Genomic DNA, 13,903 nt, shown 5'->3' with positions numbered 1-13,903 from the left:
TTATGAATTATGCTTCATTGGATAAGAAGTAATTTTATAGGTGTATATATAAAGAGAGAGTAAAAATGAAACATCAAGAAAGGAAAGTATACAAGAAATGTGTGATACATTAAAGAACAGGACTAGATCTAGATGGGTACATTGTGCAAAGAGAATTGAAAGGAACTTCAATGAACTAAAACAGAAAATGGGGTACTTTGTTTCAACTCTCTAGTTTAGACTAATAGGATAGCAATTTAACTCAGTGCATACAGCAGAAAGACGCTAAGCCCAACTTCAGATTCTAAAATTCAACCAAAGAAAATAAAGAGGCGATACAAGCATCTTGCCTTTCATCAAAATATTGCAACTCAAGAAGGGGAAAAACTACGGCTTAGAGCTATTTTTCAACCACTTATACCACAACTAAATGTTATGGGGAGAAATTCAATCACTTTAAAGAACAAGGACAAAATAAAAAAGAGAGCTTACAAGGAGTTTAAAACTGTTCGTATTTCACTTAACATTACAAGTAATAAAAGCTCCATTATTGGTACTTTGTTATTGTGCTTTATGGCTCTATTCCAATAATTATTACCTGCTTTATCAAAAAAACTGCTTTTCAACCTTGAATCCAAACCTTTATGGGGTTTATCCAACCGTTTTTCACGTTCATGATAAGTTAAGTCTCTATTTTTCTCCTTTCCAGAAAATGTCTCTTTGCTGTTTTCTCTTACTAAACAAAAATCTTTCCGTATTGATTTAAAGACAGAAACCTGATCAAACTGTTTAGGAAAGTCTTTTTTTAATTTATTTTGAATTTGTATTTCGTTTTCATTGTCTGATTCATGATGAGAGGCTCTTCTCTCTACTTCCAAACTATCATCAGTATGAATTGAAGAAACCAGATTGTCCTTTGAACTAAAATCCTGTTCATCCTCATTGTCACTACTAACGACTGGAATTCCTGCAAGATCCCCAGAGCTCAAAAAATAATCATCTTCGTCCAGCAATGAATTTTCAGATCCTGTTTGATTCGGCATTCCATAAGACATGCTGGCAAGGGTAGGAGTTAAGTTGTGATCTGTATCTTCAGACATTTCTGTATCCATGACACCACCTTAAAAAGTAAGAAACTGTTTAGACAAGTGACAGTACTGAGGATGACCGCAGTTATAAGGTCTGTCTGCCATTTAAACCAATATATTTCTTTTTGTCAAACAAAATATAGGTAATATTACAATATTAATCATTTAGCATCTCTGATGAGAATATCCCTGACACTTAAGGAAACAGGAAGCTTAAACTTGAAAGACCAACTTCAAGTTACAAAGAAAACAACATGATATTGAGAAAGGAACACCAACTTCGGAAACAGACCTATTTGTGTTGAAATTACAGAGCAAAAAAATTCTCCATCTGTATATAAAACAATTTAATACTCACCTTGGAAATTAGTTTTCTGGTGAGGTTTAATGACAATATTTATAAAAAGCTACTCACAAATTAAAACACAGAAAGGAATATGAAAGTGATAATTATAATTTTTATATTATGTGTTCTGCAGAGTTGAGACTAAAACACTCATAATAATTTAACACAGGTCTTTAATCCCAGAATCCCATTTTTCTCTGCACTCACACAGATTCAATAAAGTAAAAGTTTACTATGCTAAGTACGCAAACATAAAAATAAATTTAGCTAACCTGCTACCCTTCATAACTCTAAGCCAGTCTGTCCTATTACAAAGATTCCGCTTTCCTTCACATACCTCTTTTTTAAACAAGTTTTACCTAGCTTTACTTTAACAACAAAGCATTAGTTCACTTGTCTCAGAACTTCCCACTAGAATTACCCACAACAACCTTAGAGTCACAGCCAACTGACTGTGTAAAAAACTTATCTCTTTGATATTGTACTTCTTCCTACATATTAATTTATTTTATATTCTGTTCATGGCTTCAATATTAGTTCTCCAAGATTCCAGGTTTCTTGTTTCACATACTCAGACTAAATTATTTTATTCATTTGCAAATACCTTGACTTGTGCTATTGACTTTTTCTTTCTTTTTTGGAACCATGGTACTTCAGGATGAAAGCCAGGAGCTTGTGCATTCTAGGCAAGCACTTTCACACAAAGATATACCCCAACTTTAACTTCCGCTTTTCTTCCAAGATAGATTTAGTGAGGCTGGAGAGATGGCTCAGTGGTTAAGAGCACTGACTGCTCTACCAGAAAACATGGGTTTGATTCTCAGCACCCACATTGTAGCTAATAAACCTCTTTATTAGCTATTGTAGCTAATAAACCTCTGTAACTCTAGTTCCAAAGGATTCCAAAACCTCCTACTGAATGCACAGATATATGTTCAGACAAAAAAATAATCACACACATAATATAAAAATGAATAGAACCGGGTGGTTGTAGAGCATAGCTTTAATCCCAGCACTTGCAAGGGAGAAGCAGGTGGATGTGTCTATGAGTTTGAGGTCAGCCTAGTCTACAGAGCGAGTTCCAGGACAACCAAGACTGATTCATGGAGAAAACCTGTCTTGATAAACATGAATGAATGAATGAATGAATGAATGAATGAATAGATCCCAAGATAGATTTAGGTACCTACATTTAATTAGCTCTCCTCCCCTAAGAAACTCCAACTTACCTAGGCGCAAACTCATTCACTCATTTCAAACATGCAGTTCTTATTTCTCCCTCACTTGAGTAAATGATTAACCAACTATTATTCAGGAAAAAAAATTACTTCAATCCTCCTTTCCCATGAGTAAATTCTATCAATGATATTACTTCATGTCTCTAAAATTAATTTCTTCTATTCAGTACCTAATTCTGACAGTCCAAATCTCTTCCTGTCCTCTACTTTCAGTGCACTAAATCCACTTAACTACCTACAAAGTAACTGCATTCTTACAATTCCTATGCCTAAATCACATTTAATTGGTCCAAGAATAGGCAAACAGAATCTTGTCAAAAACAAAGTCAAGACAGAAAATATTAATAGCATATTTGTTTTATCAGTTCAAAAAGATTTCTGTGGTTACCTCTTTAACCTAGATCTATAATCTAATAAAAATCCTTTATCTGTTTATTTATAATCACGATGTAACTATGCAGAGTCCAAATATAAATTTCCTTCAAGGTACCTTCTCCAAAGGCATGTTTCTAAAATGTAAGTTAGTCCATAACCCTTGATGATCTCCCACAGTCCCCTTTCTATAAAGGCAAGCCGCAGCCATTCATAGCACAAATGTGGTAAATAAGTACCACCACAGTTTATAAAGACAAAATGCAGGGTAAAAAGTCTGATAATAGTTGCTGTTACTTACAAAGCTGCAAAGATGATTGGGGGGAACCTACTAACAATATGACAACTGGGGTGGGAAATCAAGATTGGGAGTTCATAATAAAATCAAAATCAGAAAAATAGAAACCTTTATATGTTTACATCAGTAAAATGCTTGATAATTAGTGTGAAATAAAAAAAATGGAAAAATCCTAATTGTATGCTTTTCAAAACAGTTCACAAAGGGTTAGAGAGACTGCTTAGCAGTTAAGGGGACTTGATGCTTTTGCAGAAGACTTAATACACTTGTAGAGAACTTGGGTTCAGCTCCCAGCACATATATGGCGACTCACAACCACCTGTAACACCAGTTCCAGAATCTGATGTCCCATTCTGGTCTCTGCAGGCACCGGGCACTCATGTAGCACACTTACATACATGAAAACACCCATACGCATAAAATTTAAAAACTAAATCTTCAGAGCCAAGTGTAGTGTCCACTCCTTTAATATCAGCACTCAAAAAGCAGAAACAGGAAGAGCTCTGTGAGTTTGAGATCAGGCTGGTCTACATAGAGAGATCCAGGACAGCAAGGACTACACAGAGAAAATCTGTTTTAAAATAAATAAAGGCTACAGAATTAGCTCAGCAGTTAAAGAGAACTAGCTGCTCTTCCAGAGAACCTGGGTTCAATTCCCAGGATTCATATGGCAGCTAACAATTGCCTGTAACTCCAGTTGCAGGGGATTCGACACCATCAAACAGAAATACAGGCAGACAAAATACCAATATACACACATAATAAAAATAAAATAATTTAAAATGAAATCACACAATAGATGGTAAAAGGATGCTAAATTCTTTTTTCTTTTCATTTTTGAGACACGACTTCTCTATGTAGCCCTGGCTGTCCCAGAACTGGCTTTGTAGACCAGGGAAGTCTTGAACTCATTTGATCTACCTGTCTCTGCCTCCAAGTGCTGAAATTAAAGGTATGCATCATAACACCTGAGACAGACACTAAAATCTGAGGGGAAATGTACAATAAAGAACTCGCAGATGAGGCATCAACATGCCTATCTTCTCATGGCACACAGCAGAGACAGGCAGGAAATGAAAGACTGCACAGGGTGAACAAAATTGGAGACATTTTCATAGCCCTGCTTTCCAGTTACTTAAAACATCATCGAAAGAGATTAGGGAGACATACAGCCCAGCATTCTACCAGACTATAACCATTCTAAAGTAATCTTCTCTATTGAGCAAGCCATGTACTGTATACTCTGTAACTGTTTCATGAATGAAATGCATATAATAAGGTCATCAATTTAAGTTCTATAATAAATGAAAAAAATCAACACTAACAAATAATATTGCAAGAGATTTTTGATACCTATTTACATTAACAGGTAGGACAGAAAAAGACAGGCATTCGGAAAAACCTGACATGAAACTCACACGGAAATTACTTCCAGATAAATCTAAGTTCAAAATTAAAAAAAAAATAAGAGGGGGGAGGGGACTGGAGAGATGGCTCAGAGGTTAAGAGCATTGCCTGCTCTTCCAAAGGTCCTGAGTTCAATCCCCAGCAACCACATGGTGGCTCACAACCATCTGTAATGGGGTCTGGTGCCCTCTTCTGGCCTGCGGGAATACAAAGACAGAATACTGTATACATAATAAATAAATACTTTAAAAAAAAAATAAGAGAAGCCATGTTACGATTATTAAGTCAGAAGGTAATAGCCAATATTTTAATGACAAAAATATCAATATAAAACACAAATTTACTGAATAAAAATATAAAACAAAAATGCAACTACAAACACTAATAAAATTAATCAAAAAACAAAGGATAAAAGGTAAAATGACTTCATTACACTACATTGCAAAGGGCAATAAAGAAAAAACCAAAATATATAAAAGCAAGAATTTTAATAAACATTCCACACATAGGAAGAGACCAACAATCAACAAGAGAAATGTCAATTAATAATACAATGACTACAGAATGACAGTAAGACAAGAATGCTACAGGACAAGGTAAACAACTATGACCCCAAGGCCATGAAATATAGAAAGAAAAGATTGTACCAGAGATTACATGTGGACTTTGGAAAGCCTAAAATATGTACTGTTAAATCCTTTGCAAAAAATATTTTCCAACCCTTACAGTTAAATACTGATAGGAATGAATATAAACAAAAAAGAAGTTAGTTTGAGACCAGTCTGAGCTACATAAGAATTTTTGTAGACAAGGCAGACAGACAGACAGGCAGACAAACAGACAAACTGGAAACATTTCTTTTCACCAGTGAAGCAAATTAATTACAGTACATACACTAATAAGACTATTACACAGTTACCTTTAAAAATGAGGTGGCCAGATGTGGTGGCACACATTTTTAATCTCACCCTTTAAGAGGTGGATTTCTGTGAGTTTTAGGCCAGCCAGGATACACAATGAACGCTTCCTTTCATTTTTTTTTAATTTGTTTTCATATTTGTTTGTTTGTTTGTTTGTTTGTGGCTTCTGTATGTAGTAGCCCTTGGCTGTCCTGGAACTCACTTTGTAGATAAGGCTGGCCTCGAACTCACAGAGATCCACGTGCCTCTGCCTCCCAAGCACTGGGATTAAAGGCATGCGCCTCTACTGCCTGGCTCCTTCTTACAATTTGAATGTGGAAGTCAGAGGACAAATTTTGGGAGTGTGTTTTCACAACTTTTACATATTCCTTTGATCAAACTTGGGCTGTCAGGCTTATATTACAAGTGCTTTACACATCAAGCACTTTTGCTGGTCCTTCATTTAAATTTTGCTCCCTTGTCAATAGGGAATTTAAAATGACATCATTTTCTTTCTTTTCCTTTTCTCATTTTTTTTTGTAACAGAGACCCTGTTCCAAAAAACCAAAACAAACAAACAAAAAACAAAGGAGAACATGGATATCAATACCCTAATACACACTGTTAGGTCCAAAGCAGCCTCCCAAAATAGCAGTGCTAGTAAAGATATCTTAAATAGAAAGACTGTTGTTGTTACTGGGTAAACAGAAGCCTAAAGATTCTGTCCTCGAGGAACCTCCCTTAACCCACCCCTTCAGCAGGGGCTCTAGTTCCCAGTCAATCCAACAGCCTGCATCACCTCAAAGACTCCCACCCTGCTGACTGTCACAAAGCCCATTTGCTTTTCCATCATTTTGCTACTCTCTGCGAATACATGTTTCCACACATACATGTGCTCGGTGTGCATATATGTACACACACATACATGCATGTACACACATACAAAGTGAGAGTTAAGTCTTGGCAGTTAGGTCCCCAATAAACCATTTTTTCTACCCGTGGAATGGTCCAAGTTTGGGGTTTCACTGTGCTCTTGCTTACATTTGACGATAAAACCTGTGAAAGACAGTGCTGCACCCCACTCCCTACCCCTAATTTAAAAAAATTAAAAAAATTAAAAAAAAAACCTTTCTCTCCTAACTGAACCAAACTGTAAATATGATCCTCCTGGGAACTGATCATTTGTTTCTGCTGGCTCCTGCTACCACCGATATTTGATTCCAAATTTTAGAGTCTGCCTTTTCAGGCCCTTCTCTCTTCCACCCCTTCTACCCACTCATCTCTCGTCAACTATTCAAGTAAGTGTCCTCTAGAAGCTGCCTGATTTGTCTCTCATTGGCTTTCTGGAACCTTGCTCTGTAACTTACTACAAAAGTCAAGTCAGTATGTCAGGTATCCTCCCTACACCCTCTTGAGTGTCCTGCCCCATGAACAAAGTACCCCTGTCCAGGAGATCCTGGGCATCTGAAAAGTCTGTTCCCTTTAGGGACACCCTTGGATTGACATGTCACCATAGCACTTACCCCTTCCCATACTATTGGAATTCTCACCCTGGCAAGATTCCTATTTATGGCCCCTTTTCCTAAGCCTTTCTTTCCCACCTTGTCCTTCCTATGATGCTCCTGAAAATTCTTTTAAGGATGTCTCCTTTCTTGCCTGTTCTGTCACTCACTCTTATCTCATTCACTCCCTGAACAAACAGAGTTAATTCCAGAACAGTCAAGGCTACACACACAGGCTGAAACCCTGTCTCAGAAAAACAAAAACAAAACAAAAAGAAAGAAACAAAAAACCAACAGGAAAAAAAAGAAGGCAAATTTACAATTTAAAATCTTCATCATCATCATCTTCATGGCTAACAAGACAAGATAGTTCTGCAGGTAAAGGCACTTGCTGCTAAGCCTGATGATCTGAATTCAATACCTGGGACCAACAAGGTAGAAACAGATAACCAACTACCATAAATTATCCTGTGACCTACACACACACACACACACACACACACACACACAGACACACACGTAAATTTAATTTTCAAAAATAATTTTAAGCAAAGGAATCTCAAAAAGGCATAGACCTGCAGTCCTAGTACTTGGGAAGTTGAACCAGAAGCATCACAAGTTGATGGTCAGCCTAAACTACAAAGTCCTGTGAAATAGAAAAAAAGAAGGGAAAAGGAATGAAAAGAATAAAGAAGGGAAGGGACAGAGATTCCCTCGGTTTTATCAGCAAACTCTAATCAAAAAGTAATTATTGGGGGCTGGAGAGATGGCTCAGTGGTTAAGAGCATTGCCTGCTCTTCCAGAGGTCCTGAGTTCAATTCCCGGCAACCACATGGTGGCTCACAACCATCTGTAATGGGGTCTGGGGCCCTCTTCTGGCCTGCACACATACAGACAGAATATTGTAAGCATAATAAATAAATAAATAGATAGATAGATAGATAGTAATTATTAAGCTGCTGATCACAGGAGGCAGACTGATAAAACCACACAGAATCTTACACTTCAATTTTATACAAATTGTGTAAGAAAATCCTTTAAGAAGATAACTGAGGGGCTGGAGAGATGACTCAGTGGTTAAGAGCATTGCCTGCTCTTCCAAAGGTTCTGAGTTCAATTCCCAGCAACCACATGGTGGCTCACAACCATCTGTAATGAGGTCTGGTGTCCTCTTCTGGCCTTCAGGCATACACACAGACAGAACATTGTATACATAATAAATAAATAAATGTTTTTTTAAAAAAGAAGAAGATAACTGATACACAATATAAATGTATTAATCTTCAGCCATTCCTGGAAGTAGAATGAGAATGTAATTGATTTTGTGTAAGGATGTAGTGGTGGGAAGGTGTGTATGGTACACATATGAATGTCAAGTGAATAGGCATACAGAGGCCAGAGCAAGATGTCGGTATTTTGCCCTATCATTCTCAGCTATTTCCTTGAGATAGGGTCTCTTACTTAACAGAAGTCTGACTATTTTGGATAAGCTAGCTGGCCAATAATAACTCTTAAAGATTCACCTGTCTACAATCACTACCCACTCCAAATATCAGCATTAATGCCCAGCTTTCTATGTGGGTGCTAGGGAGTCTAATTAATGTCCTAACGCTTAATGAGCAAGCACTCTCACCCACTGAACCACCTTCCTAATCTCGTTGGTTCTTTCCGGGGTTTTGGTTTTTCGAGATAAGGTCTCCCTATGTAATCAGGGTTGTCCTAGAATTCACTATGTGGACCAGACTGGCCTCAAACTCAGAAACAAGCCTGCCTCTGCCTCCTAAGAACTGAGATTGAAGGCCTGCACCTGGAACCTATTTGATAAAAAAAAAAATTAATAGCAATTATCACCAAATGACAAAATGTTAAGAACTAGTTCAAGAGGAATCAGTCAAAGGTAACTATTACCTTGAATGTTACGTAATGAAGTCCTAAAAGTTAGAGTAAGAAGAAATAATTTCCCAGCACTGAAAATAAACAAAACAAAAAAGAAATTATGTGATTTTGTAATGATCTGTTCTGTCTCTTTAAGAGACAAGCCACGCCCACTCCCTCCTGTCTTCTGAGACAAGTTGATCTTCAGCTTCCAGCCTGAGTTCTCTCTCTTTTCCACTCAGAAGCAGCTTCTGCCTCTCCCCACTTCTCCCCTAATCCCCTTCTCTCACTCCCTCCCTCCCTCCCTCCCTCTCTCCCTCCCTCCCTCTCTCTCTCTGTGTTCTTCTCACCTTCTCCCTTCCCCCTCCATAAGCCACTGAATAAATATCCAACCTTATTCTGCATGGCATACCTATCCATGTCTCTGTCTCTTGCCAACCTGCTGCCACAACTGCCACTGCTTAGGGACCTGCAGCGTTTCTGCTGCCTGCCACCACTGGAAATCCTCAGCATTTTTAATTTTTCCATTACAGATTTGACCAATCATTGGAAGAAAAAAAATTTAGATGTTTCTCAAGTGCATCACTATAGACAAATTTATTTAAAACCTTGCTACATTTATTAAGGGTATTAGGAGTTATTTAGACCATTCTTGTAATAGGAACATACAGACACAAATAATTTATTTTCAAAAGGAACAAAAGTTAGAAACAATGACAAAAGGGCATAATAAAAACTTCTTGAAAATAATCACAAAACTTCAATGAATGACTAAAAAGAAAGGTGTTTATAACAAAATTAGCATAACATGTGACCTGCTACTAATAAAAATATATAATAAAAACACTAATTCACTGGCTGGGAATATAGCTTGATTGGTAGAGTTCTCATGTAGCAAGCATGAAGCCTGGGTTTGATCCCAGCAACAAAACCAGGTGCACTGGCTCACACCTACAATCCCAGCACACAGAAAGTATAGGCAAGAGGGTCAGTTATTCAAGATCATCCTCAGATACAAAGCAAGCTCAAAACTACCTTGGGAAACATGAGACTCCACTCAAAAACAATATAAATGAAAATGATAGGTTCTTCAGGAAAGTAAGTATATACCTGTTTCTGTAGAACCCAGGCATGACAAGCTCAAAAGAAGCCTGAGTCTCAGTAGTTTTCCCTAAGGCAATACCTTGTTGCAAGAAAACCCACAAACTCAGACTACCTAGGCACCACCCAGAAACAGACCATCTAAAGGAAATTTCTAAACTTCCAACCATTATAGACAGGATCACTTGCCTCCACACACCTGCTAATGTAACTTTTCTGGTGTTTGCCTTTAAATAATGCCCTCTAGAAGGGTGGGGTATCTCCTCTCACAGCTGTGCTGATGAAATCCCTGCTGGCTTGAATCATGCACAGAATAAACCTTGCTTTTGCATTTCAGTAAGTGGATCTCCTGGTGGTCTTTTGGGGTCCCCACAGACTGGGCATAACAGTGTTAAGGAAAATTACAATTTCTGTTTTCTTTTGTTATTGGATACCTAATCCAGTGTCTCATGTGGGGTAGGCAATCATTTTACCATTCAGATCTATATTCCCACCCTGATATGGAGTATCATGAAATTCTTTACAGAATATTTTTTTAACTATGAGGCATCACATTTAGATAATCTACAAGACATTAATAAGTGGGCTGCAGAGGTGGCTCAGAGGTTAAGAGAACTGACTGCTGTTCCGGAGGTCCTGAGTTCAATTCCCAGCAACCACATGATGGATCACACCCATTATAATGAGATCTGGTGCCCAGAACGCTATATACATAATAAATAATGTTTTTAAAAAAGACATTAACAAGTTCACGGACAAGATTCAAACAGACACACACTTAGGACAAATCCAACAAAATTCTAGTACATTTTTTGCTGTTTTATGGTTTTGTTTTGCTAAGAACATGGCCAAGAGGGCTCAGCTCGGCCAGAGGAGTGCAGGCCATGAACACACAAAACCCCAGTGCTAGATTCACCCCAGCACCACATAAACCAGCTATAAAGAAACACAGCTGTAAGTCCAGCACTCAGGAAATGCATGCAGGAGGATCAGAAAATCATGGTTGTCCTCTGACACAAAAGCAAGTTTGAGGCCAATTGAGGCTTTTGCATTTCAGTGAGTGGATCTCCTGGTGGTCTTTTGGGGTTCCCACAGTCTCAAACAAACAACAGAATTTAGCCAAAATGTATTATGAACAGGAACAAAACGCTCAATGGTGTGGGAGAATTGTCTGGATTCTGTCAATCACATATTTTAATAAAACGATGATTGGCCAGGCAGGAAGTATAGGCGGGTCAACCAGACAGGAAGCAGAGGCGGGGCAATGAGAATAGAATAAGGTTACGGAGGAGGAAGGTCCCTCCACCACTCCTGCGCAGACCACTGAGGAGGCAGCATGTAACTTGCCATGCAGAGAAAGGTACAGAGCCATGTGGCCAATGTAGATAAGGATAATGGGGTAACATAAGTTATAAGAGTTAACAAGAAGCCTGATCTAATGGGCCAATCAGCTTTATTACTTATAGAGATCTCTGTGTGATTGATTTTCCTTGGGAGTTGCCGGTTGTAGGGTACCGGGCGGACGGAAACCCCAACAAGCCGGCCCTCATGTTACAGCTCAATTTTCAGGGATGTTTCCCATCAGACTGTCACGACATTATACTACTAACTTAACATGGTTTTAACTGGTACTGGTACAAATAAAAATCAAGCAGTGGCTTTGCACATCATTAAGAAGAAGGTATCTACTACACGGTAATTAAAACAATTCATTAACATTGTGACAAGAGAAAAAGTATCCTACCCAACACTAAATTTAATATCAGAAGTCAGGCATGATGGTGCATGCCTTTAATCCCAGCACTTGGGAGGCAGAGACAGGTGGGTCTCTGTAAATTCAAGGTCAGCCTGGTCTAAGTACAGCCAGGCTGTCCCAGGACAGTCAGGACTATACAAAGAAACTCTGCATCAAAAAACAAAACAAGCCTGGCGGTGGTGGCTCACGCCTTTAATCCCAGCACTTGGGAGGCAGAGGCAGGCGGATCCCCGTGAGTTCGAGGCCAGCCTGGTCTACAAGAGCTAGTTCCAGGACAGGCACCAAAAACTACGGAGAAACCCTGTCTCGAAAAAATAAATAAATAAATAAATAAATAAATAAATAAATAAAAATTTAAAAAATTAAAAAACAAATAAAAAATAAGGCAAAATCAGGCTGGAGACATGGCTCAGAAGTTAAGAGCACTGCCTGTTATTTCAGAGAGAATGAGTTCAATTCCCAGCAACCACATGGTAGCTCACAACCATCTATGAGATCTGATGCCTTTTCTGGTGCGCAGGCATGTATGCAAGCAGAACATTATACATACATAATAAATAAATCTTTTTTTGAAAAAGGCAAAACCAATGATCATTGATTGAAATGTAACTGATCATTCTTAATTTATTTAGCTAGCTTTAGATAAATCTCCTATATCTAAGACTAGTGTTGAACTTGGTATATACTAAGGATGACCATGCGCTCCTGATCCTCCTGCCTCCACTACGGAAATGTTGATTACAAGTGTATATCACCATGCCTGGTCCACGCAGTGCTAGAGAATAAACCTAAGGCTTCAGACATGCTAAGTTTGTATTCTACCAGCTGACTATAGTTCAAATCCCTGTATCTACCATTCCAAACCAGGATTTTCCAAAATAAAACCAGGATTATCCAAAATAAAACAAAGGGGAAATTTGAACCACTAAGAAAAATAATAATCTATTTATTATCATTCAACTACATTAAAATTATATTCTACATATGCAAAGTATATCAAAGAGGAGAAAACACTACTGCAGCAACTAGAAAGTTCATTGTACCAAATATTTAGAGAATTGCCATAACCCAATAAAGATCAACAACAGGAAATGGGCAGCAAATTAAAAAGTCATCTCATAAAATTTTAAAATGGTCAATAAACATGAAAAACTATTAATGATTACTAATCAAGAAAATACAAATTGAAAACAAAATGAAGGACCAGCAGGATGGTACCTGACACCAAACCAAGCCTGGTGACCTGAGTTTGATTCACAGGACCCACATGGTAAAAGAAGAGAACAGATACCTACAAGTTGTACGCTGGCTCCTATCTATACATTGTGGAACAAACACACACTGCACAAATAGACAAACATAAATAAATGTAAAATGAATAACAAGTAAATACATAAAGTGAGTTACATAATTGTAACGCCCATTTTGTTAATATTTTTCAAGTCTGACAGGTAAGTATGCGCCAGACTTAAGGTGACAACAAATGTCAAATGAAATTTTCACAGGAATTAATTTTTGTTTCTTTCTTTATTTATTTCTTTGGTTTTTCCAGACAGGGTTTTTTTTGTGTAGTCCTATAGACCGGTTTGGCCTCAAACTCACAGAGATCCAACTGCTTGGGTCTTTGCTGGGATTAAAGGTGTGTACCACCACTGCTCTACTGGATTTAAATTTTGTATTCCTACAAAACTTGAGAATTTACACTCCTAAACTATACACAATTACCTACAAAAGGAAGTAAGTAAACTATACCTGGTGCCAAATTCAAGAACACCCAATATTCTCTCATTTATATGAGCTAATCATTGTTTTCACATTTCAAATGGCTGGTGGAAAAAAAAAAATGAAAGGAAGAACGCTTCCTGACACAAGATAATATGAAACTGAAGCACCCAAAACTTTTACTGGAAACACACTAACGCATTTACATATTGCCTATGACAGTTGAGCTGAATCATTGCATAGCTATATTGCTGCAAAAGGGACATCTAAAGCCTAAAATGTTTATTATCTTCCATTTTTAAAAAGTGTGGCAACCCTGC

At 37.7% G+C, this 13,903-nt stretch overlaps 1 protein-coding gene across 5 annotated transcripts in view; it reads right to left on the bottom strand.

Moving 5' to 3' along the window:
• Zmym4 (zinc finger MYM-type containing 4) overlaps window positions 1–13,903 on the bottom strand; it is a 119,025-nt gene that overhangs the window by 68,261 nt on the left and 36,861 nt on the right. For 3 of the 5 annotated variants that reach the window (XM_085686598.2, XM_085686597.2, XM_085686599.2), the window contains exon 3: window positions 578–1,099. The exons of 1 other annotated variant lie outside the window; for it this stretch is intronic. In XM_085686598.2, coding sequence (XP_085542724.1) covers window positions 578–1,099 — 522 coding nt within the window. Of the gene's footprint in view, window positions 1–577; window positions 1,100–9,037; window positions 9,097–13,903 lie in introns of all 5 variants that reach the window. One more of the 5 variants, XM_048434387.3, reaches the window with a different exon arrangement.

Source organism: Myodes glareolus, chromosome 3, assembly GCF_982192425.1.
Source record: "Myodes glareolus chromosome 3, mMyoGla1.1, whole genome shotgun sequence".
In the NCBI taxonomy this organism is placed as follows: Eukaryota; Metazoa; Chordata; class Mammalia; order Rodentia; family Cricetidae; genus Myodes; species Myodes glareolus.
Note: the sequence above shows the minus strand (reverse complement) of the source record. Positions and strands in the feature narration are given on the sequence as shown.